The sequence below is a fragment of the Cavia porcellus genome, unplaced genomic scaffold (genome assembly GCF_034190915.1).
Source record: "Cavia porcellus strain 051 isolate PalLab524CR breed Dunkin Hartley unplaced genomic scaffold, mCavPor4.1 scaffold_14, whole genome shotgun sequence".
Lineage (NCBI taxonomy): Eukaryota > Metazoa > Chordata > Mammalia > Rodentia > Caviidae > Cavia > Cavia porcellus.
This window is the reverse complement of record NW_026947497.1, coordinates 9,266,825-9,288,336: the sequence shown is the minus strand read 5'-3', so window position 1 is coordinate 9,288,336 and position 21,512 is coordinate 9,266,825. Positions and strand designations below refer to the sequence as shown.

Here is a 21,512-nt window from a genome sequence, read left to right as displayed (position 1 = left end):
CTCGCTTAGGTCCTGCTTTGCTCTTCAAAGATCTTATGTGAACCTTGGACTAGCTGTCAGGGCTTCTGTCTTCTGTAGGAAATAAATCCTGAATGTCTGCTGGCCTGTTAGTGCAGTTCTCTGTACACTCTCCACTGTGTTTACAAATTGCCAAATGCTTAAGGAGAAAAGCAGTCCAGGTTCACCTCTGAGTCTCAGTTCTTAGCCTTCGGGTCTCCCTGCCTCACAGCTATCTGATCTCTTCAAGTGGACTTTGTATTTTATCCAATTTTTCTAATTATTCTCAGCAGGAGGTTTTATGATAAATGTAGTCACATAGCCAGGCCTTCCTATATGAATTTTAGAAGCAATTTACCAATTTTTTAAAAAGTGAGTTAAAAAAAAAAAAACTAACTCTGTGTCTCTGGAAAGAATTGACAATGTTATAGAATTAAGATTTTCTATTCATGAACATGGTATATTTTCTTTTAGGTCATCTTTAATGTGTATTTTTAGTTTTTATGGGGTTTTTTTGTTTTGTTTTGTTTTGTTTATAATGGGCTTGAATACACGATAGGTTTATGCGTGGCTACTTCAAATTTATGTTACTATTTTTTGGTACCGGGCATCAAACTCACAACTGTGCACTTGCCAGGCCACTGAGCTACATTCCCAGCCCTATGTTACTATTCTAATTGGTATAGTTTCACTATATCTAGTCAGTATTACTAAGGTAATGATTTTGTGCTACTTCTTATAATTTACAATTCTTTTGCATTTTCTGTAAGCAATCATATCATCTGAAAATGATGAGAATGCAGTTTATTTAATTATAATATCTACAGGATGAAGTTCTGGGATAACAGTCGCAGCTTCCCTGTTTGACACAGTAGGAAGCCAACCACGGAGCAACCCATGGTTGTGGCTGCAGAAACCCCACCCAGCTCCACCCAGCACGGAGCCCACTTCGGTGCTGGGGCTGGAGGGCTCCTGATCAAACAGCACAGAGGAGGCTTCTAGTTTCAGGACTTAATGAAGAAGAAAGTGAAAGAAACAGCAAAATAGAAAATCGTGTCTGTCACAGCTACTTAATTTCACTAGTTTTCATTGCACCCAGCATTTTTATTTTCTTGGGATTGCATATGTTTAAGGATCTAGTATGTAGTGCTGCGATCGATGATCATACAGTAATCATTTATTGACATGAAAAGAGAATTAGTCAGAAATCAAGGCTAACAGGTAGACAAGGAACCATGTGAATCCAAAAGAATTCAGGGCACCAAGAGTCCTTAAGTGTCCAAGACAGGATCAAAAGCTCATGTCACATGGAATAAGTGACATTTCCTCAAACAGAACTCCATCAGGCAATGTGCATAATAAGACCACAAGAGCTGGGAAAGACACTTAGTATGGAAAAATAAAATAAAATATCTTAAATGAAAATTCTCTTTCTAAACTAAGATTTTTAAGAAAAGGCGAACAGGGGGCTGGGAAGCTCAGCGCCTTAGGTACCTGCCTGGCAAGTGTGAGGTCTTGAGTTAGATTCCTGGTACAGAAAGAAAGAAAGAAAGAAAGAAAGGAGGGAAGGAGGGAAGGAAGGAAGGAAGAAAAGAAAGAAAGAAAGAAAGAAAGAAAGAAAGAAAGAAAGAAAGAGCGAGCAGAGCATTTCTGGTGGAGATCTGAAGCTGAAAGGAAGGCAGGCAGCTATTCAGTTGCCTTGCTGACTAAAGAACAGAATGTGTTTTTTCTTTAATCTGACCAGGGAACTACGGAGACAACCAGGCCAAGGACTTAAATGGTCTCAGCTTCTAAGGTGTCACTCACTGAAAAGCTCAAAGGAAACAGATTTTCTGGTTCAAAGACAAGAGTATGTTACATGTTACTGTGGTCTCTTATTTATTTAGTTATCACTAAACACCTAAAAGAGATGCTGAAATACAAAAATGTAACCCAAACTCTTACGGGTTGAAAAATACTCACTTTGAGGGTAAAGAGAATTTCACATTTAAGGAAAGAGAAGCCAGGAGAAAATATAGCTACTTTTCTACTGAGGTTCACTCATCAGAAAAATATGGGTCCTGTGATTCTCTGGATATCAATTACAGATTAAAATGAAACTACCGGAAAATCAAAATTAGCTGAGGGAAAGGTGGCACACTAAATAATTAACTAACATCCACAAACCTCAAGTCATTCTAGGTTATTACCAAACCTTTACCAAAATTTGTATGATGTATCCACTTGGAAACCTATGATTCAATTCTTTTTTATTCGGGTTTCTAGTATAACCAAAATCCCAGAAGTGAGAAGAAAAGAAAGCTGAAGATTAGCAAAGGGTCAGGTTAACACACAAATTTAAAAGTCACAAGTCCCCAAAAATGACCCAGAATTTCTGTATTAGGCCGGTGGCGTTATTTGTAGTAACAATGCTTAGGCTGTAAGGAAAATATTTAATTAGACTACTATGTGAAATTTCATTTTTTTTTAAAAAAACAGAGTTCTTTAAACAGTAACAAGCTTGGTAAATCATGTTGGTTCAACCCTAACATTCCCTTGGCCTGTAAAGAATGACCGAACAAAGTGTACAATAAAATGTTGATGTTTTATACTGATTTTATTTAAATAATTAGGTGAAACTGATTAATACCCGCCAGGACAATAAATCAGACATTTAATTGTACTCTCATGGTTACAATAAGTGACACTTGTGTGCAAACACACCCATACCCGCACACAGCGAGTGCTGAGATGGAAAGGATGGCTGTGATTAAGAAACACTGAAAGTTTAAGGAAACATTTTTAAAATTCAATGTTTTCATTCAAGGATTTTTAAAATATGAAAATGAGTAATCTAATTTTGAAGAAATCAGGCTGTAAATTAATAAACCTTTCACCAATTTATCACAATTCTTTCTACAAAATTATGAGGAGAGATCACATCAATGGTAAATCAAATGGCTGCAAGGTGGGGTTTTTTGTTTTGTTTTGTTTTGACCAGGAATTGAACTCAGGACGTTGTGCTTGCCAGGCAGGTGCTGTGCCACCAAGGTATCTCCCCAGCCCCGTGCAAGGTGTTTTAACAGTAACTATGGTATTCCAACCAGCTCTTGAGACTGAGCTAAAAGTTCTCTCGATCCAGCTGAAAGAAGTTATCATTGACTGAAACATCCACAAGCCTCAAGTCTGCTCTGTCCCCAGATTTCTCTTCTGAGGCTTCAGTGAAAAACCAGAACTCTGTCCGGAGCCCTGAAGACAGCAGGACCGAGCAGCGCAGCTGTCGGGGTGCTGTTCTGACCCAGGACCCAGGATCCTCCGATCATCCTCAGTGGTAAGCCTGCAGTGGGCAGGCGTGGGAGGAGGGAAGAAGCACAGCTGGCATCCGTCTCTGGCCACTGAGGAGGTGATTAGTCACAGAGACTGCGGATCCAAAATCTGCAGAGTTCTTCTAGTCTTGAAAGCAAAGACGCAGTCCGTGGCGGCTTGTTCCTGACCTTCCTTCTAATTCCGGCTGTCGGGTGCAGCGGAGCTGGGGCTCTGCTGGCATCAAGGGTCAGCTGACTGGGGAGGTTTGGGCTCCTGAGGCTCTTGCACCCCCATGGCGAGGGGCTTTGCCACGTAGGAGGGGAGGTGAAAGCTTTGCGCTGTGACCTGGGGACCAGGTTCCTTGTCTTTGGACAGCGGGAGCCAGCGGCCTTGCTCTGTGCCCACTCCGCATGCGCAGAGCTCCTGTGTCCGCCACGCTGGCTGTCCTGACCCTGCAGAAACAGAATTGTCAGCGCTCACGTTATTCACGCAGTCCAGCAAGAGACCCTGACAGCAGTGGCTGTAGCACAGGTCTAAAGTAAGAAACAGGAGGAACTTATTGCTGCTCTTGAGCTCTCTCCGTGCCCCTTTGGTGTCCCCACCTGGACCATTAATGACTTCAGAATAACCTCTGGCTTTAGACACCATGGCGTTCCTTTCTCCGCAGGGTCCCCTGCCCTGGCGGGAGGGAGCTCCGCACTTGGCCTGCGCCGCTTTATATCAGCAAAGGTGGCTCTGCCGATCTCCTGGACCTATTTCTATGGCTTTCCAGGGACAGAGAAGGGACCAGCACAGAGCCACAACGGACCTTTATCTTCTTCATTCTATCTCCTGACCCGATCTCTAGGGGAGGGTCAGGAGGTGCAAAGTGTCCCTCCAACATTTACAAGGCAGCTGGACATGATCGGGGATGAGTCGCTCATACCGGGAGACTCGGAATGTGGCCCTCAGAAAATGGATCAAATTATAACAGAGTGAGCAAAAAAGCAGACATGCTAAGCCGGGCATGGTGGTGCACTCCAGTAATCCTTGCCCCAGGGAGGCTGAGGGAGGACAGTCCCAGGTCCACGGGCAGCCTGCGTTGCATACGGAGTCCATTGCAGTCTGGACTACACAGTGAGACCCCGTTTCCAAAAAAGTGCACATTCTAATGGGTCCCTGAGAAGCAGGCTAATAATAAATTGTTAGCTTTTTTCTGAGTGTAACCACATTCCTGTCAAATCATTGTTCTACTGATAGACTTGCAGAGTTACATGTACCTCTATTCAAAGTAACTTTATTAAGAAAAAAATAATGTGCTTTAGCTGCTCAAGGAAAAATACAAGATACCTTGTGACTTCTAGTAGTGCCATTAATAATAACAAAAACCCAAGCAACTCCTGAAAATACTGAATTATTTAATTAGTCAGGCAAGAATAATGGTATATCCTGCATATACCATTTATATTTATATCAATAAAACTCTTATTATTATAGCTTTCACATTCAGTTTTTAAATGTACCTTAATATCCAGCTTTTGATCAAATTAGGCAATAAAGTCGTACTGAATTCATTATTTGGGGATGCATGGCAGTATATGTATAAGAGTGGGATTTAGAATGAGTTTTCCAGAATAAGAAGCGTATGTTCTCTATAAGAAATCTGAAGAAACATATATGGTAATAAGCATAAAGGAAAATATCAAAAAATATAAATAAAGCTGCTATTTTATTGGCTTCTTTCATTACTGAAAATGGAGAAACTGTTTTTATTGGTTTAAAGACTCTCTACATCTTTCCAAAAGATTATGACAAACACTTGTCCAAATATCCTCTGGGTTATAAAAACAACAATGATATCAGAGACCCACGCCCAGGAGATTCATCATAATACAATTCTTGGCAAAAGTCTTCTATCAAAGGGTATTTAACTCTATTTCTACCGGAAGCAGATGGAGCTCCCAAACTGACTGAGAACCTGGTTGATTCTACGCTTCCACGGTGACCTGACTTCACAGACAGCCAGAGATCTGGCTGACATCCATCCTCTGGTAAGACTTGAAACTCCAACATACCCTGGACAACCCCAAATCAACCTACATCCACAGGAACACTTCCCACTAGAGCATGGGACACCCTTTCTTGGAAACACTTACAAATTCCACTTCTAGATTTATATCTGTGTAAGTCCCAACTCCCCAAAAGACCTTAAAACTCTACCTAATCAAAAATAAGAAGTCACTGCATACTTGCTCAAAAATACCCAAGAGACTCTATACGACTAGAGTTTCAAGTGAACGCGGTATTAGGGTTTAGGTTTGAAATGCCCCCACAGGTCCCATTTGTTCGGAAGTCAGCTTCTGGAAGAGATCATGTGGGCTCTGCCTTCGTAGGTGGGTTAGCCCACAGAGGGGTCCAGAGCTAGTGGTCTGGGGGTGGGGACTGGCTGCAGGAGGTGGCCGTCACTGGAGTCATGACCTGGAAGAGGCTATGCTTATCCCTGGGCACCTCCCATTTCTCAACTCTCTTTGCTTTCTGGCTCTCATGAGGTAAACAGCTTCTTCCACCGTGCCACTTCTCCCTTGGTGTCAGCCAACCACAAACTGAATCCTCCGAAACCATGAACCAAAATGAACCTCTCTATCTCTACACTGTGGGTGTCATATATTTTGTCCCAGCAACAACAGAGTAACTTTACACATGCTACCCTTATATACTACAGAAATGCAAGCCTCTTTCTCTAAAGCTCCATGGCATTTCAGTACAGCCCAAGTGCTCATACGCTTATACAATTTTGTTGTTTTTGTGGTGAGATGAAAATTTTCACTGGAAAACACTCAAGATCCAGGTAAAAATAATCACTTACCAGGTTCCAGAGAAGAAAACTGGCCAACATCTGCCATTTGGCCATTATGTCCAGATACAGGTTGACTCATATTCCTGAAATTTTGATCTTCCTTTAGGACCACAAACTGCAGAACAGCGAGAAGAGATATTGTTATAATTCACAATCATCTCAATCATCTCTAATGCATTAATTATAATCCATGGCTATGTTCATTCCATGGAAGATGAAAGCTAGAAAAAAGCCCAGTCAAATTTGTCTCTCTGGGTAATGAAAGATTCCATTTTAAATTAGAAATCTTCAGTTACTTTTTACTAAAGCAATTAGGAGAGGGGTGCGGCCTCAGGATTGTACTAAGGGACTTCCCGATGAGCCACACTTCTGATCCTCTTTTCATTCTGAGAGCAGGTTTCACTAAGATGATAAGTTGCCCCAGCGAGGCTCAAACCTGCCATCCTCCTGCCTCCCAGAGTGCTGGGAATACAGGCATGTACCACCATGCGTGGCCTCTACCAGTATTTTCACTGAAGAATCTAATTCTAGACTCCTAGCCCTTGGGATCCCTGGGTGCTACCATTTTACTATAAGTAGTACAAGAATCCATTGAGTATTCTGTGCCCTGCCCATTGGCCTGACAAATATATATGCTGCAACTTTAAACACATACAGGTACTCACATAACTACACATACTTTGTTTAAACAGACTGCCAATTGACGAGTGGTTTGGGTTGCAAGTAAATGCTAATAACTGATATTCTCTCATGGCTTGACAGCATCAGAACAGAAAATTCTCAGAAGGCCCGGAGAACATCTCTCTTTAGCCAACAACATGACTGCTTTGCCCATTTGCACTGCCCAAGCATTACAGCGCCCGAGCACTGCTGCACTAATGGTGCAGGCAGGAGAGGCGCTGCCCGTTTCAGATTAGGGATTAAAACCGGCCAGCCATAAAAGGCAAGAGGAGAGGTGACCCATGCTCCAGGACAGGCCCTCCTGGTCAATCAGTGAGCCGGGCAGGACTGCCCCGAGGTGGACTGACAAGCTCCTCTGGCTCCACTGCAGTTCAGTACCGACACAGGGAAAAGCCATTAGGGAGACAATGCCCCCCCCACACACACACAGGGAAGGCCACGGTGGCAGTAAACAGATGAGCTCTCACCACATTTGCCTTTTCTTCTCTCCCGCAGTGCTCATCGCCCTTTGTCTCTCCTTGTTAAGGGCCACTCTGCAGCAGCACAGTGCAAACCCGGCATAGGACCTGCTAGTTCAGGCCGCAGGCCCATTGCTCCTGGCCTAAATAAAACTCCAACCAACTCTCTGCAGTGCTAGTTTTCTGGCCATGTGCCTCTCTGTTGGGAGAATGCGGGCTGCAGAATTCAGGGCTGGCATGTGGAAGGAGGCTTGAAAAATCAGATTTTTTCTGCTGCACCCCCCCCCCACTGGTCCGGTCACTGGCATCTGCGGCAGCAGCTGGTGAGAACAACAGTTACCAGGGCTGGGGAGCAGAAGCCCTGCACCCAGCTTCCCAGCACAGCTTCCGGCCAACAGGCTGCTCTTGCAGCAGCAAATGCTTCTGACTTTTTAAAAAACACACACAGGCTGTGTTTCCTTCTTCCCCACCATTTAAATGAGATGGATTAAACCTGGAACCCAAAACCCAAAAGAAATTCCATGCGGGCTATCAAGTGCAATGTGGCTGATTTAGAAATCCAGCCACAAAGCCTCCAAGACTGGGCACATTCGGTAGCTCAGTCCTCCTAGGAACACACATTTAGAGAGCTTATAGAGACCAAAGGCATCTTAGAGGCATCTAACCTGAGCTCCTAGTACTCAAGAGGACACTGAGGTCAGGTAGAACTATCAGTTCCACAGCTGGAACTTGCACTTCTTATTCTATTCCCACACTGTACATGCTCAGCTCAAACCATAAGTAAACACGGAACACCTTCGGCAGTCAGGGACAGGGGAGCTCCTGAAGCCACGGGAGAGCAGCTGTCAGGAAGGAAGGGTGAGGTGGGATCGGGTGGAGGAGACGATGTGTGAAGGTCCCCAGCACCACCACAGCCCCTAGGTCTTCTCTCTAACCACTCCGCCCTGAGACCGCAGATCTCCATGCTACTCATCTCCAGAGCTCCCAAAGCATCCAACAGCAGGCACAAAGCCTGCCAAGCTCCCTCAAGCTCCCTCCACAGCCCAGAGAGCCCATCCTGTCCCCATCTGCCCTCCAGGGCTTAGGACTAGTCACTGAAGTGGGTGACCTATGAAGCATTTTGAATTCTGTCCTACCACACCCACTGGAATATACTTAGGGCTGGCAGGCCAAACACAGAATACCCAGTTGGCAAACTCAAATCTGACTCTGGACTAAAACCTGGTCTTTCACTATAAGTATGAATTTTCACTATAAGTATTTTTGTTAAATATGGCAACCATTTTGTTACTAAAGTTTATGGACTTAAAATGGGTGTGGGAAAAGAAAAAGTAAGAAAACCAGGAACATCATCTAGAGTTTTTAAAATAGGCATCCAGAGGCCAGGGATATAGCTCAGTGGCACGAGTGCCTGCCTAGCAAGTGCAAGGTCCTGAGTTCAATCCCAGCACCATTAATTAATTAATTAATTAGCCATCCAAAAAGGGTAATTTAAAACCAGAGGAAAAGTTCATACAATGCATATAAAAAATCTTAAATTATAGGAAGAAAGTACAATGTAGAAAATCATTCCCTACAGTTCTTGTGCCATCAAATTATGGTGCTATGTCAGCTCATCAGACTCCCCCTAAGGTAAGACACAGCTCCCCTCAATCCACCTGGGACCTCCCCGGCTGGTGTGGTGCAGGGTCAGGACCCCAACTGGGAGCTAAAGGACTCCAGGCACTCTGAACTGTGTGAAGAATGGCAAAATCAGGACCTGTGATTCACTTCAGTTCTCAGCTCCCTCTACGTCGGTCACATTACCCAAGGTTGGGGGCAGGAAGACAACGACCCCTCGCTGTCAGCAGGCCTCCCACCACTTGCATCTCTGTGTGACTCTTCATAAGGATTCTCTGGGGTTTTCAGTGCCAGCTTCTTCTTCCTGAAATAAAGTCAAGATCTGAGACAACCTCAAAATAAAACAAAACAATGCACTCACCCATTCACTGATAGGAACAATAATTTTAGAATAAATCCATCAATACCATAGTACGCATGCAATCAAGAAGCAAAGAAGTGTGACCAAAATATTCAGTGAATGTTTAACTAAAAAGGACACATTGCTACAGATCCCCCTAACAAGACGCCTTTCCCTTAAGATACACTTACCCCGCTGTTGTTGCCACTTTCTGGAGCAGTTCTGGATGAGCATTTTCAGGAATGTCTTTGGGAAGTGTGATACAGATTACAGTGAACGCTGTTCTGAGGACCACCCAGTGGGAAAGAGAACTGTAGAAGCATCACACTGTGTCTTCACCTGTCTTAATCAGCGGATCTGGCACTGTATGACTTTTGACTCTTCCCAAGGTCAAAGTGACCATGAAGCGTCCACATTTTAGGTCAATTAAGGACACTGAGATGACCGCCACCACATAATAAAGATGCTCAGGAAAGAAGACTCCCAGAGCTGCTGCAGAATGTGACAAGAACGATGGGATAAATGTGCTTGAGCCAGGTTTGCAGAGGAGTGTTTTCAGGTCTAATACCTTATTTTGTAATAAATTTTAAAAATTTAAACATTCACCATATTTTCAATCACATCATGAATTGAAAATGTATGATCAGATTCCAGAGCCCATGTGCATAACCACTACAACCAGGGTGTGGCAGGACCTCGCTGACAGCAGCTTGGCTGATGTGTGGAATTTTCCAGAACATGAGGCTGCTGGTGTGGGAGTGGCTGTGTAGCACAGGTAAATGTGACTGGAGTTTTATCTGCCGATGGCAGTGGGTGCACTGCACATTCCCAGAGAACTCGGACTGTGAGTACGAGTGGGTCTTAGGTTCTTAGCCATAAAACAATGAAACTGAACTAAGTAATTCGGGAAAGTCATCTTCAGCCTCAAAATTTTATGACTCACTGATTCTGCACAGCATGAACTGTAATAGGTAAAATGATTTTTGGCACTGATACAGCGTTGACTGCCCAAGTATTCAAGGAAACGGAAGGTGAGTGGCACGGTGCTTTCACCTCCGCCCCCACACAGCATTAGTTGTTAAAATGAAATGGACGTTTCTTAGCCCTATGACTTTTTAATTACTAACTTTAAATTATTGAAAACACAAGCTCCAAGGAGCAGAGGCACCCTTCCCATTTAGGGAAGGAAAAAACTTTCTTTAACAGAAGGCCGTGTGTAGAGGGAAGTGAACTCTGCAGAAGGCACCAGGAAGGCTCACACTGGGCAGCTGGGGAAGGAGCGTGTGACTAAATGAAGTGGCCGTGCAACCAAGGCTGGATAATGGCCATGCACAGGCCCTGCAAGGGCCGGAGCCAAGACTGGAGCACAGCAGGGAAAGGGACGCACTGGTGCCTGGGAGTGGGGCATCCTGGGTGTTTAGGACAGCTGGCACTCCACGGTTGCATCTAGCCAGTATGCAGACACGGTTCATCCCGAGGAGTCAGACACCACCCCGGCTGGGAGGGCGTACACAAAGCACAAACACTGATGAAAAGCACTCACCTGTAGCGGTGCGCCCCCCACATCCCCAGGAGGAGCAGGAGGACCAGTGCCACCACGCCGGTGGCCGCCACTGCCACATCCTGCTGCTGCCTGTGGCCGGCATGGCGCAGCTCCCACTTCAGATCCTGGTGCTCACATCGCTCCCCGACATAGCCAATGACACAGCTGTGGGGACACAAATGCAAGTCATGGGGGGCCCTAGCTGCAGACGTGGGGTGCCCCGGGGCTGGCGGAGTCATTTGTGCGCCGCCTCCCCAAGGCACCTTGGCACGCTGACCAGAGGCCCATTCCTCAGGGCTGAAGTCCTAGGAGCCACCCCTTAAAACCAACTCAGAGCTCTGCCCAGAGACCAGGGGAGCCCTGAAAACGGAGGCTGGGCCAGAATGCAGTAAGCACAGGTGGAAGCAAAGAGGAAGATGAAGGCAGAGACCCCCACTCGACACTGTCCTGTGGCTGAGAAGGAGGTACAGCCAGCGTTATGGGAGGAATATCTGCCCCCGGACCCCCCCTCTAAATCACTACTGGCCCCAGAGAAAATGTCAATGGTGATATACAAGCAGCTGCCTGTTCTCTTCAAGGGTCATAAACCGTATGGAAGAAAAAAGTGACCCTCACTCACAAACACGTTACTGTCCAATTAATGGAACTGTTATTAGAATTATCAGTGACCAATTAAACTGTAAAATACATAAAACAATGCTGCCATCTACTGGGAACGCTCATTTCTAGACACAATTGGGATTTCTGCTAAGCAACTGCATTCCATTATTCTTCACAGGAGCCTCAACGTGAAACATATCCTATTATGAGTTTCCTTCCTGTGGTCCCAGACCCGCCATCACCCATCTGCATCCCCACTTTCCTGTGAAAGGACCAGAAGAATGGGTACGCAGGGCGCTCTCGGGTGGGGAGAAGCGGTGCGGACAGACTGCAGGCCGAGCTCCAGAGGTCTGCATCTCAGGCTGCATCCAAGTCCTTGACACTGAGCTGGGCAGCCACTCCCAGAGAAGGGAGGAAGAGGAGCTAGCACTTGAGTCCCTTATGTGCCTCACAGCATATCACGCTAGCTAGACAATTGGACTGATTTTATTTCCAGTACAGCGGGTTGAACCAAGGGCCTTCACATTGAGCTACATATCTAGCCCTTATTATTAATTTTTATTTTTTTAATTTTTTTTGATTTTTGGTTTTGATTTTTTAAATTTTTTTTATTTAAAAAGGAAACAAAAAAATACATGGAGATAAAAAAAAGGGTAGAAATAATACAAAATTACAGAAAAATAAATGATAAGAAATCGCTGGTTGATAAGTTACATATTGTCATCCTAGAAATAGCTGTTCAGGTTACAAAATTAAAGTATTTAAAATGACATTCAAAAAGTGACACTGCAAACAGTTCTGCTCAATGATCAAACAAAAACTCAGTAATGTGGTTATCAGTCCTACACACTTGTTTTACATCTCAAAGAGGGTAAGATTAAACATATCAAAACAAAACAAAACAGTTAAAAAAACAATTTAAAGAAATACAGATTTCAAAGCAAGTCCACTGGAGATCTTCACTGTCTATCTAACTGTCTCTACTTTCTTACAAATAGTTGTCCCCAACTTCACCCACATGATATACATATTGCATATTATAGAACTAATCAAATCATTACAGGATGATGAAGGCTTTTTAGGTCTTCAAGATCTAACATTGGGGAAGACAATAATAACTACCATCGCATCTCTCATTCTCTTCGTGGTAGCCGTCCCCATCTTTACATATGCTGAAATTGAACTTCAGAGACTAGACTAGTATCATTCTGATCAGTGAATAATAGTATTGCTAGAATTTATATCATAATGCTACAGAATTAGCATTGGGTTTCTTAGTGTCTCTTCTTCAGAGTATCTGTTCATTACATCTTGCATTATATAATCTGTTCCCGTAAATAATTTTTTAAAAAAAACTTATGTGTGAATTTCTACATGTATATCTATCCTCTCTGTATTATAGGGAAAAACAAGTCATAACAAGACAGCAAAACAAATTCCTAGAAAAACAATGGATAAGACATATAAGACCACAATATAGGTGATCTTCCGTAGTTACTATGTTTTCTTGTTATTTTCAATAGATTTGTCCACATCATCAGCTTAATATAGTTAAACATAGTATTACCTATTTTTATAAAAACACAACTTTGAAAGCATTGTAGGATTTGAGAGCTGTTAATAATTAATACCAGTATGGATATCCTTTACATCTTGTCATCTTCAGACTAGCTGCCTCTACTTTTAGGGTTGATACTAACAAGCATACCAAATTCAAATAAAATCAGCCAAGGCAAGCCCATGGTCTTATGAATCGGATTCAATTAAGATCAGTCATAGTAAGACAATGTAACTAATACAGGATTTCAGTTTACATTAATAGGAAAGTAAGGATAGTTACCATGGTATAACCTGCTATTTTTGGGTCAGATGTCTGTGCCCTCAAATCTGACATGAGTGGACAGACCAGAACAAATTAAATTCAAACTAAATATGGCGATAAGACTACTGTGTCTTTTAAATCCTGATACACTATTAACAATGATCTCTGCCATTTTTATAGTGTTTCAGAGCTGTCTATACTAAAGACTATTGTTTACCATCTCTGCCTCATGTCTGCTACTCCACTTTTCTGCTATAATTTGTCCACCTTATTCCCTCATTCCACTGTCTGCCCCGTTCATTGAGGCCTCTCTGCCACTGTTGCTGGAATCCTGGTATCCCTTAATCTCTTTCTCTGGAATGTCCTTCAGCACTCTCTGTAGGGTTGGATTGGTGGCCACAAACTCCCACAGTTCCTCCTTGTCTTGGAAACATCTTATTTCTCCATTAATTTTGAGAGAGAGTTTTGACGGGTATATGAGTCTTGGTTGCATATTATTTTCTTTCAGGACTTGGAATACTTCTCCCCATTCCCTTCTTGACTTAAGAGTTAGTGTTGATAAGCCTGTTGTTATTTTGATAATTTTCCCATTGTAGGTAATCTGCTTCTTTTCTCTGACTGCTTTTAATATTCTGTTCTTTTGGTGGATTTCTGGAATCTTGATTATTATATGTCTAGGCGTAGATCTGTTTTGGTTGTAGGTAGCTGGTGTTCTGTATGCCTCTTTTATCTGGATATCATTTCTTTTTGCTATACATGGGAAATTTTGCTTTAATATATCTGTGAATATTCTTTGTATTTCATTTTTGGTTGCTCCTGCTTCCTCACTCACATTCTTTATTCTTAAGTTATATATCCTTTTGTCATCTTCTAGCCTTTGAATTGTTTCTTTCTGGTTCCTTATTATTTTTAAGAGGTTTATTCTTTCACGATCATATTTCATAAATCTCTCTTCAAGTTTTAGAAGGCTGGCTTTAGTTTCTGTCAGGGTATTTTGCCAGTGTTCAATGGAGTTTTTAGTTTCCTGGTAATCTCTTTGGATCTGTTTCATGTATTCTAAGTTATGTTTAAATTCTTCTTCAGAAGTTTCTCTTTCTTTTCTGATTTCCTCAGTTCTCCCATCTGTGTTCTCTTGGGCGGGGCTTGTCATTTCTTTAATTAATCTCTTTATACCTTGCCTCACTTGGATCAGGAGTACAGCTTTAAATTCATCTATGAGGTCATGGAGGTATTTTTTAATTTCAGCTGATGCTGTGTCCAGTATTGGATGGTTACTGTACTTGTTCTCTTCAGTGTTTACTTCTCCTGGGCTTATTTTCTCATGTTGGGCAGCTGGAGATTTTTTTAGATTTTTATCTCTTGTCATGTTTCTGGTTTCTTTCAGACTGGAGTGTCCTGGGGGTCTCTGGCCCTCTCTGTATTGCTTAGGGCCTTTCAGAAGCGTGCTGACTTGAGTTTTTGCTGTTCTCCCCAGTTTGCTGTTATCTGGGGTAGGCAGGGATGCAGGGACGATGCAAGTTAGCCTCCAGCCTCTGTGTAGTCAATCCGCAAATTAGGCTGTACTTTCTGGATGTAACAGAGTTGTGACTATTTTATATCTGCTTATTGGGCCCCAAGAAGAGGCTTGGTTCAGCCCCAGCAGATCCTGCCAGTTCTCTCTGTGCCAGAAGCAGCTGACTAATGTCACCGTGGCACAGGGTTCTGCCCAAATCCCAGCTGTTCTCTTCCAGACTTCTCTGTGCCAGGAGCACCAGGACAGCGGGTCTGCCCAATTCCAAGATGTCTTCCACTAGTTCTCTGTATGATGCTGAAGCCAACATGGTGCCAAGCTTTGCCCGATTTCAAGATGTCCTCCACCAGACCTCTCTACGCCAAGGGCAACTCAGTGATGTCACCGAGCCGCAGGTTCTGCCCAACTCTAAGATGTCTTCTGCCAGACTCTCTGTGTTATTAATGTTGCTGTGGTGGGGGCTCTGCCCAATTCCAAGATATTCTCTGGCCAACCACAGCAGCCACAGGACCCAGTCCCCAGTATTCACCAGGGCTCAGTGCAGGTCTTCCTCTTGAGTCTTCTGCACACCACGCCTCTTGCCCTCACTGCGCTCCCCGCACAGCGTGGAATGGTCAGAAAACTGCACAGCGTTCAGCTTCGGAGCTCCAGAGCCTTTCACAATCTCCTCTGGTGCAGCGGGGCAGTCCTGGCTGCTTCTCGTCACTGATTCTTTCAGAGTGCCAACAACAGTGAATGGTCCGTTCGCCTCAAAGTCCTCGAACAGAAGTGCGCCATCGTCACTCCTATTTTTTTAAATCTTGAGACAGGCTCTCACTAAGTCACTAAGTTGTCCAGGCTGGGCTCAAACTTATGATCCTTGTGCCTCAGCCTCACAGGATACTGGAATTACAGGCATGCAACACCATGCCTGGCTTTCTCACTTTATTTTTGATGGCATGTCCCCATTTGCAGCAGAATAAACTGAGGCTCAGAGAATACAAGGCCACTTAGCTGAGGAATGGCAAGTTTGAGTCAAATGATTCTCCCATGTAAAAGCCTGTGTTCTTTCTACTATGCTATGGTTCTTCCAAAAAGAGCTTTACATTCTATTCACTGCAGAAAGCATTCTGTACTTCACAAAGCAAGAGACAGCAGGACTTGCATAAAGAAGCCTAAGGACCATGTTTTTCTATGATTTCTGGGCACTGCTCAATTCTAGCTGTCTTCGATACAGCCAGGTACCAACAAAGCCCAGCAACCACTTGGAGACTATTGTGTGTTAACAGCCCCCCTGAGCCTCACAGAGAGGTGGGATCTTGAGGAATATGTCAATCATGTGGCCAAGAGACTGCTCCTTCTAAGGCCCAGGTAGTCACACTAGATGAGGCGGGAGGGCACAAACTCTGGTCGCTTTACTAATGGCTTCTGCTAAACCAAGCAAAAAGATTCTCCAGCTAAGTAAGTTCGAGATTTTATGGTCAAATAATTTTAACACATTCAAGACTAAGTAAATGAGATTCTGTGATGTGTAAGCACTCCTCAGACTGATTCGCCACGCAACACTGACTTCCCGGAGCACTGCAGTCCTGGGGACACGGATCTGAGGAAGACTGGCTGGAGTCCAGTGGGGTGAACCAGGACTCCTCCGGCGCCAGAGGTCTGCAGCCTCCTGGGTCCCACAGGCACAGTGCGGGTCTCACTGCCCCTTTATCTGGGGGACAGGCTGTGGTTCCCCATTCTTAAGGGCAGTTCCCCCACCTCCAAGGGCAGAAGGAGGAGCAGGCCCTGGGAGACCTGCAAACAGACCTGGGGAAGCATCTGCAAGAAGCTGGGCTGGCACGCGCTCTTGAGGGGGTCTTCACAGAATTAATAAAGCATACGGCAAGGTCAGCAGAGCAGGTGGAGGGAAGGATTGGTTAAATATGCAACTCAGACTGAGTGAGGGTCCTGATGACTGGACATTGGCCGGACTTTAAACTCTGCTTTAGAGAAAAGGCCCTTCAAATGAGTGTTACCTGCAGCTCGTCATTTTGCAGCAACTCATGCTGAAGACATCATCAAGGAAACAGCATATTTTTGGCAGGAATTGGAGGCAGAAAAAGAAAAGCAGTGTGCTAAAGAGCTCGTCAATCTTTAATGAGCTGACACTACCAGATCCAAATAAAAATGCTGTGCTACATTACAATGAACCCGCCTTGCACGCACATTGTTACAGTGTGTGAAGCTGAATATCCTAGAGGAAAATAAACCATGACCCAATAGGTGGCTAGGACATTTAGTTTTGTAATTTTGCTATTTGGGAGGATAAGAATCGATGAACCAATAAAAACATTTGGTTCTTAATGTTAAAAAATACTAAATATAAGGATAACTATTCTAAGTTATAGACTTAGATTCAAAAATTACAGTCTGTAAAGACAAAAATGAAAGCCAAATTCTATTTGAATTGAGTCACTTTTGCTAAACTCATGATCATTCTTCCTGATTTCTGTCAGGCTGGAGTGGTTTACAGTCCAAGGCCCCTGTCACCCTTGGCCATGGAGTACAAGGTCCTCTTCACTACCAACAAAAATCACGGAGACCATTACTTACACAGTATCTGGTATTAGCACCAGGACCCAAGTATTTCACTGCCCCTTCCTCAGGCACAGAGAAAATCATTAATGGGTCAGGAGCTGAATCAAGAGAGACTGTCTTACTCAGGTTGTTCAAGTCGCCCTGAATATAGAGAATTAACTAAAAGTAAAATTGGGTGCAGAATGAGCTGTGGTGAGCTCTGGCTTCCCTAAGGGTTCTGTGGGAAAGGTGTTCTGAGTAGGCAGGGCAGGGAGATGAGAGACAGACAGCTCTTCCACACAGCTCCTCCTCATGTGGACACTTCGCTGCAAAGTCGTCCTGGACAGCAGCTGCACCCCAGCCACTGTCCCCAGCAAGGCACACAGAGAATCTGACTCTAGAAGAGGAGAAAACACCACTGGGTTCCTGTTACTTTTTGCTTTTTAGTTTTAAAAATCAAAGGCAATTAGTCCAATGTCAGTATGTACCTGGCTTTTGTAACTTTAGAAACATCTTGTGGCTGCTCCACATATTTGGCAGAAAATAAATCAAAGTTTTAGGAAATTCTCCATAAAACATTTTTCAGCCAGAATGAGAAATTTAACCTCCAGACTGTTCTAGTGGTAACATCAAGTTATTTAAGTAAAAATATCAACAATTCCTTAGATTTATGTTTCCCACTGGCGCCTTGGGAAAGGTGGTGAGATGCAAAGTGCACACGCGCGCACACACACACACACACACACACACACATTTATGCATGGGTATTTCCCTAAGGAAAATCTAGTTACACGGGGAAAAGCCTCCTTTACATAAATGTTGCACATTAGGAGGCTGAAGCAGGAGAACGGAGAGTGCAAGGACTACACACCCTGGACTACACAGCAAGGCTGAGGCTTGTCTAGGCTCTCTAGCATCACTATGTCTCTAAAATACAAATATTTTTTTTACAAATTAGCTGAAAGTCATTGCTATGGTGTGTATCTAGATGTCCCCCCAAAGCCTCACACACTTGCAGGAGGGACTTTCAGAGCTGACTGGCTCTGGGGTGTGTGACAGTGGGATTAAGGGTTTGCAGTACTACATTACTCCACTGAGGCGTTTAGCACGGTGCTGGGTGTGGATAAAGCAGATCCTGCCCTAAGTGTGATGCACTGCCTGGAAGCCAGGCCACCTAATGGGATAGAAGGCTAAGGAGGCTTCCTGCTGGCTGCCTTCTGCTGACCACGCTGTGGACTGTTTCTTCTCTGCCAGGCCACCCTGCCTGGTGACTACGGACTGAAGTCTCTAGAAACTATGAGCTGAAATACATCTTTCCTCCTTTAACTTGCAGGTGTCAGGTATTCTGGGTCAGTAAGAAGAGGAGTAACTAAGACAGTCAGGGGTGGCAGCGTCGTGTCTGCCGCTGGAAAGCCATGCTGACTCACTTGCAGGCGTAGGTGTTCAGTGATTCGATGTGCATGCACACTCCGCCATGCAGGCAGTAGCCGTCGTGTGAGGGAGGACATCCCGGTTGAGCATTTCTGACCAGACCGCTGCCATCTTCCCCAAGGGAAATGGATGAGGTAGAGTCTGGAACAACCAAAGACAACAGTGATTTGGGATGTCAATATTAGGACTAGTTTCTGTGAACAATATGTGATCCAGTGCCTTCTTGTGACAGTAACACTCTGAGGAGTAGCAACAGCCTTTCTTTCTTTAGGCTCAGAGGATCTGATATTAGACTTATTGAGGCACACAAAAGAATGGCCAACCCTGAACCAGCAGATGAATTCGGTCTCTGCTTGCACACAAAAGCAAAGTAGTCATACATTCACCATGGGAAATGCCAGCGAGCTGTGAGGCAGAAGCATCGAAACACTGATGGCTCTGTGTGGCTTACAACGTCCCCTGCAAAACACGGTCCATCCTCTCACTAACCTGGGAGTCTGGAAATTCTTCCCACACAATGCCTTCTTCTAAAAACGGTTTCCGACACAAGACTGTCGGGACTCTGACAGAGGAAATGCTCTGGTAACAGAAGCATGCCCAAATGGGAATGGCTCCTGTCACTGAATGGTTCACTGTTCCAGAAAAGGAAAACACCAGATGAACAAAGGTGATTGCATAAATGGCAGTTTTTCAATATCTTGAAGAACAAATTATTTGAGGAAACCCCTCTCCCACAACATTCTACAACATCAGCGAGCAGGCCAGTGACAGCCTTCCTTCCTGAGGACGGACCCAACTTGCAAAGCTGAGGTGAGCACTAGCAGGGCTGGGCTGGACCACCCTGGTCTGCAGGGTCCAGGGAAAGCAGCCCCCTTCCGGGAGGCTGAGGACAGAAGGTGCTGCTCTTCGGGGGAAAAGTCAGGGAGCAGAATGGCCCATCAGCACAGCTTAAAAGAAAGCTGGAGGCCCGAGGCAGCTGCTGAACGCTGACTTTGCCATTCTCCCCGCTTCGCTTTCACATCCGCCAGAGACTTGTTCTGCCTGTCGGCCCATCCTTGCCCACCAGACTGAACCATGCCCATGGGTCTCCATTGCCTCCAGCTCTGCTGCCTGCTGTGGAAGCCACCGGGACAGCTGGACACACGCCACGTGCCCACCCCATGCTGTGTGCTGCAAGGGGCAATCGAACAGCAGACTTCCGAAGACTCACAGTAGGCAAGGGTGCAAAACAGCTCAACTGCAGGCTGCTTACACAGTAAATGTTAAAGCCAGAAAACACGCAATATATTACTAGGAAAAGCCCAGACATACAACTGGCCTAACCCAGCAGAAACCCTGGGTTTTTCCAGCAACCCCAGAAATCAATCTTACAAATGAAGCAATTAGTCACAGTGTTTGAGAGAGCCACCTGCCTGCCCACCTATACTGAAATGTGAGCAATGAAAAGGGATTCATTCCAGATGCTGTTAAATTAAGAAGCCTGGGGCCGGTTCAGACTCTTAAGCCCAGCACCAGTCAGAGGAAAGTGAGCTCTACAGCCCAACTGACCTGAACGACCCTAAGACATGCACTGCAACTACAGGGGTGTGCAGCATTCCCAGGAAGCCTTGCCCCATCCAGACCACCCTGCAGCCTACCCAGGCAGCGCAGCTTGGGCTCCCATGGGCTGCCAGCGCATAAGCAGGTGTAGCCGCCCTCCGTGTTTATGCAGTTGGCACCTGGCCCGCAGCTGTGCACCTCCAGCTGGCACTCATCCACATCTGCCAGGTGAGGAGGGTAACAGGGACAGCGGGGCACGGAGGAGGAGGAAGATGAGGAGAAAGAGGAGGAGGAGGAAGAGGTTATGCCACTGGAAAATCTGCATCTCTTCAGCACCTGTCAGGCCACACATTCTCTGTGTGATTTCTGAGGCTCTGTCATGAACGCTGACTCCTTGGCCAGGTGCCCATTTGGGGGTTCTAGGTACCCAGCAGAAGACCAGAGGGAAAGGACGGAGACTTTCCCAAACCAGAGATTGTAAACTACCTCCAGGCAAACATCTACACGTTCAGATCCTAAAATGTATACTTATTTATGCAAACAGACATCTAGCCATCGACATAAATTTCATACCACACACATTTTTGCTTTTTCTACATGGATGTGAACTATAGAGAAAGAAGCCATCCTTTCTTTCCCAACTCTCCTCTGGCTCATTCACACCACTGCTACTCTAATATGTAGGTCCTTCCCTCCCCGCTCTCCACCCTTTTCTTCCTAGCAAAAGAACAGCATCACCTCGCTCCTGCACCCCGTCCCCTCCAAGCTGCAGATAATACCAGTCCCCAGCCCCAGACACAGCCACCCCAATGAAACCCTGACAGCACCATGTGGCTAGGAAGATACCCGCTCTCTGTCTGAGTGGACAGACTGGCACCAGAAATGTGCCTGCTCCCTGCTGAGGTAAGTTCAGATACCAGATTTTGCAAACTGTATCAAAATATAAAACAGCCAAAACTTTATACTAATCTTATATTAAAATGCTAGTATTTTAGGTAGACTAGAATACATAAATTATTGAATTTAATTGCATTTACTCCTTTTCACTTTTTGCAGTGTGGCTATTAGACTATCAGGACAGCCGTGGCCCAGGCAGTGAAACCCAGATGACGGATGAGCGGGCCTCAGAGTGACGCCACCGCCCCGTAGCCCAGGCCCTGCTGTTAGGGCCTGGGTGGAGCCCCTCTGCCCCGGCACAGCCTGCATGGGGAAGCAAACCTTCTGGTGTGAGTGCATCTGTGAACACAGGGCCCGGGTGGGGGTAAAAGTAAGAAAGGGCAGAAGGGCTGCTGCCTTTACCAGAGGAAGAGCA

The 21,512-nt window shown here is 45.0% G+C and overlaps 1 protein-coding gene across 2 annotated transcripts in view; it reads right to left on the bottom strand.

Moving 5' to 3' along the window:
- Window positions 1–2,574: 2,574 nt before the first annotated feature.
- The window catches only part of Egf (epidermal growth factor), a 76,454-nt gene continuing 57,516 nt past the window's right edge, over window positions 2,575–21,512 (bottom strand). For both annotated transcript variants that reach the window (XM_013150605.3, XM_013150606.3), the window contains 5 exons: window positions 18,658–18,802; window positions 10,761–10,925; window positions 9,064–9,181; window positions 6,128–6,233; window positions 2,575–3,734 (listed from right to left, as the gene is read on the bottom strand). In XM_013150605.3, coding sequence (XP_013006059.1) covers window positions 3,523–3,734; window positions 6,128–6,233; window positions 9,064–9,181; window positions 10,761–10,925; window positions 18,658–18,802 — 746 coding nt within the window. In that variant the 3' untranslated portion in view covers window positions 2,575–3,522. The remainder of the gene's footprint in view (window positions 3,735–6,127; window positions 6,234–9,063; window positions 9,182–10,760; window positions 10,926–18,657; window positions 18,803–21,512) is intronic.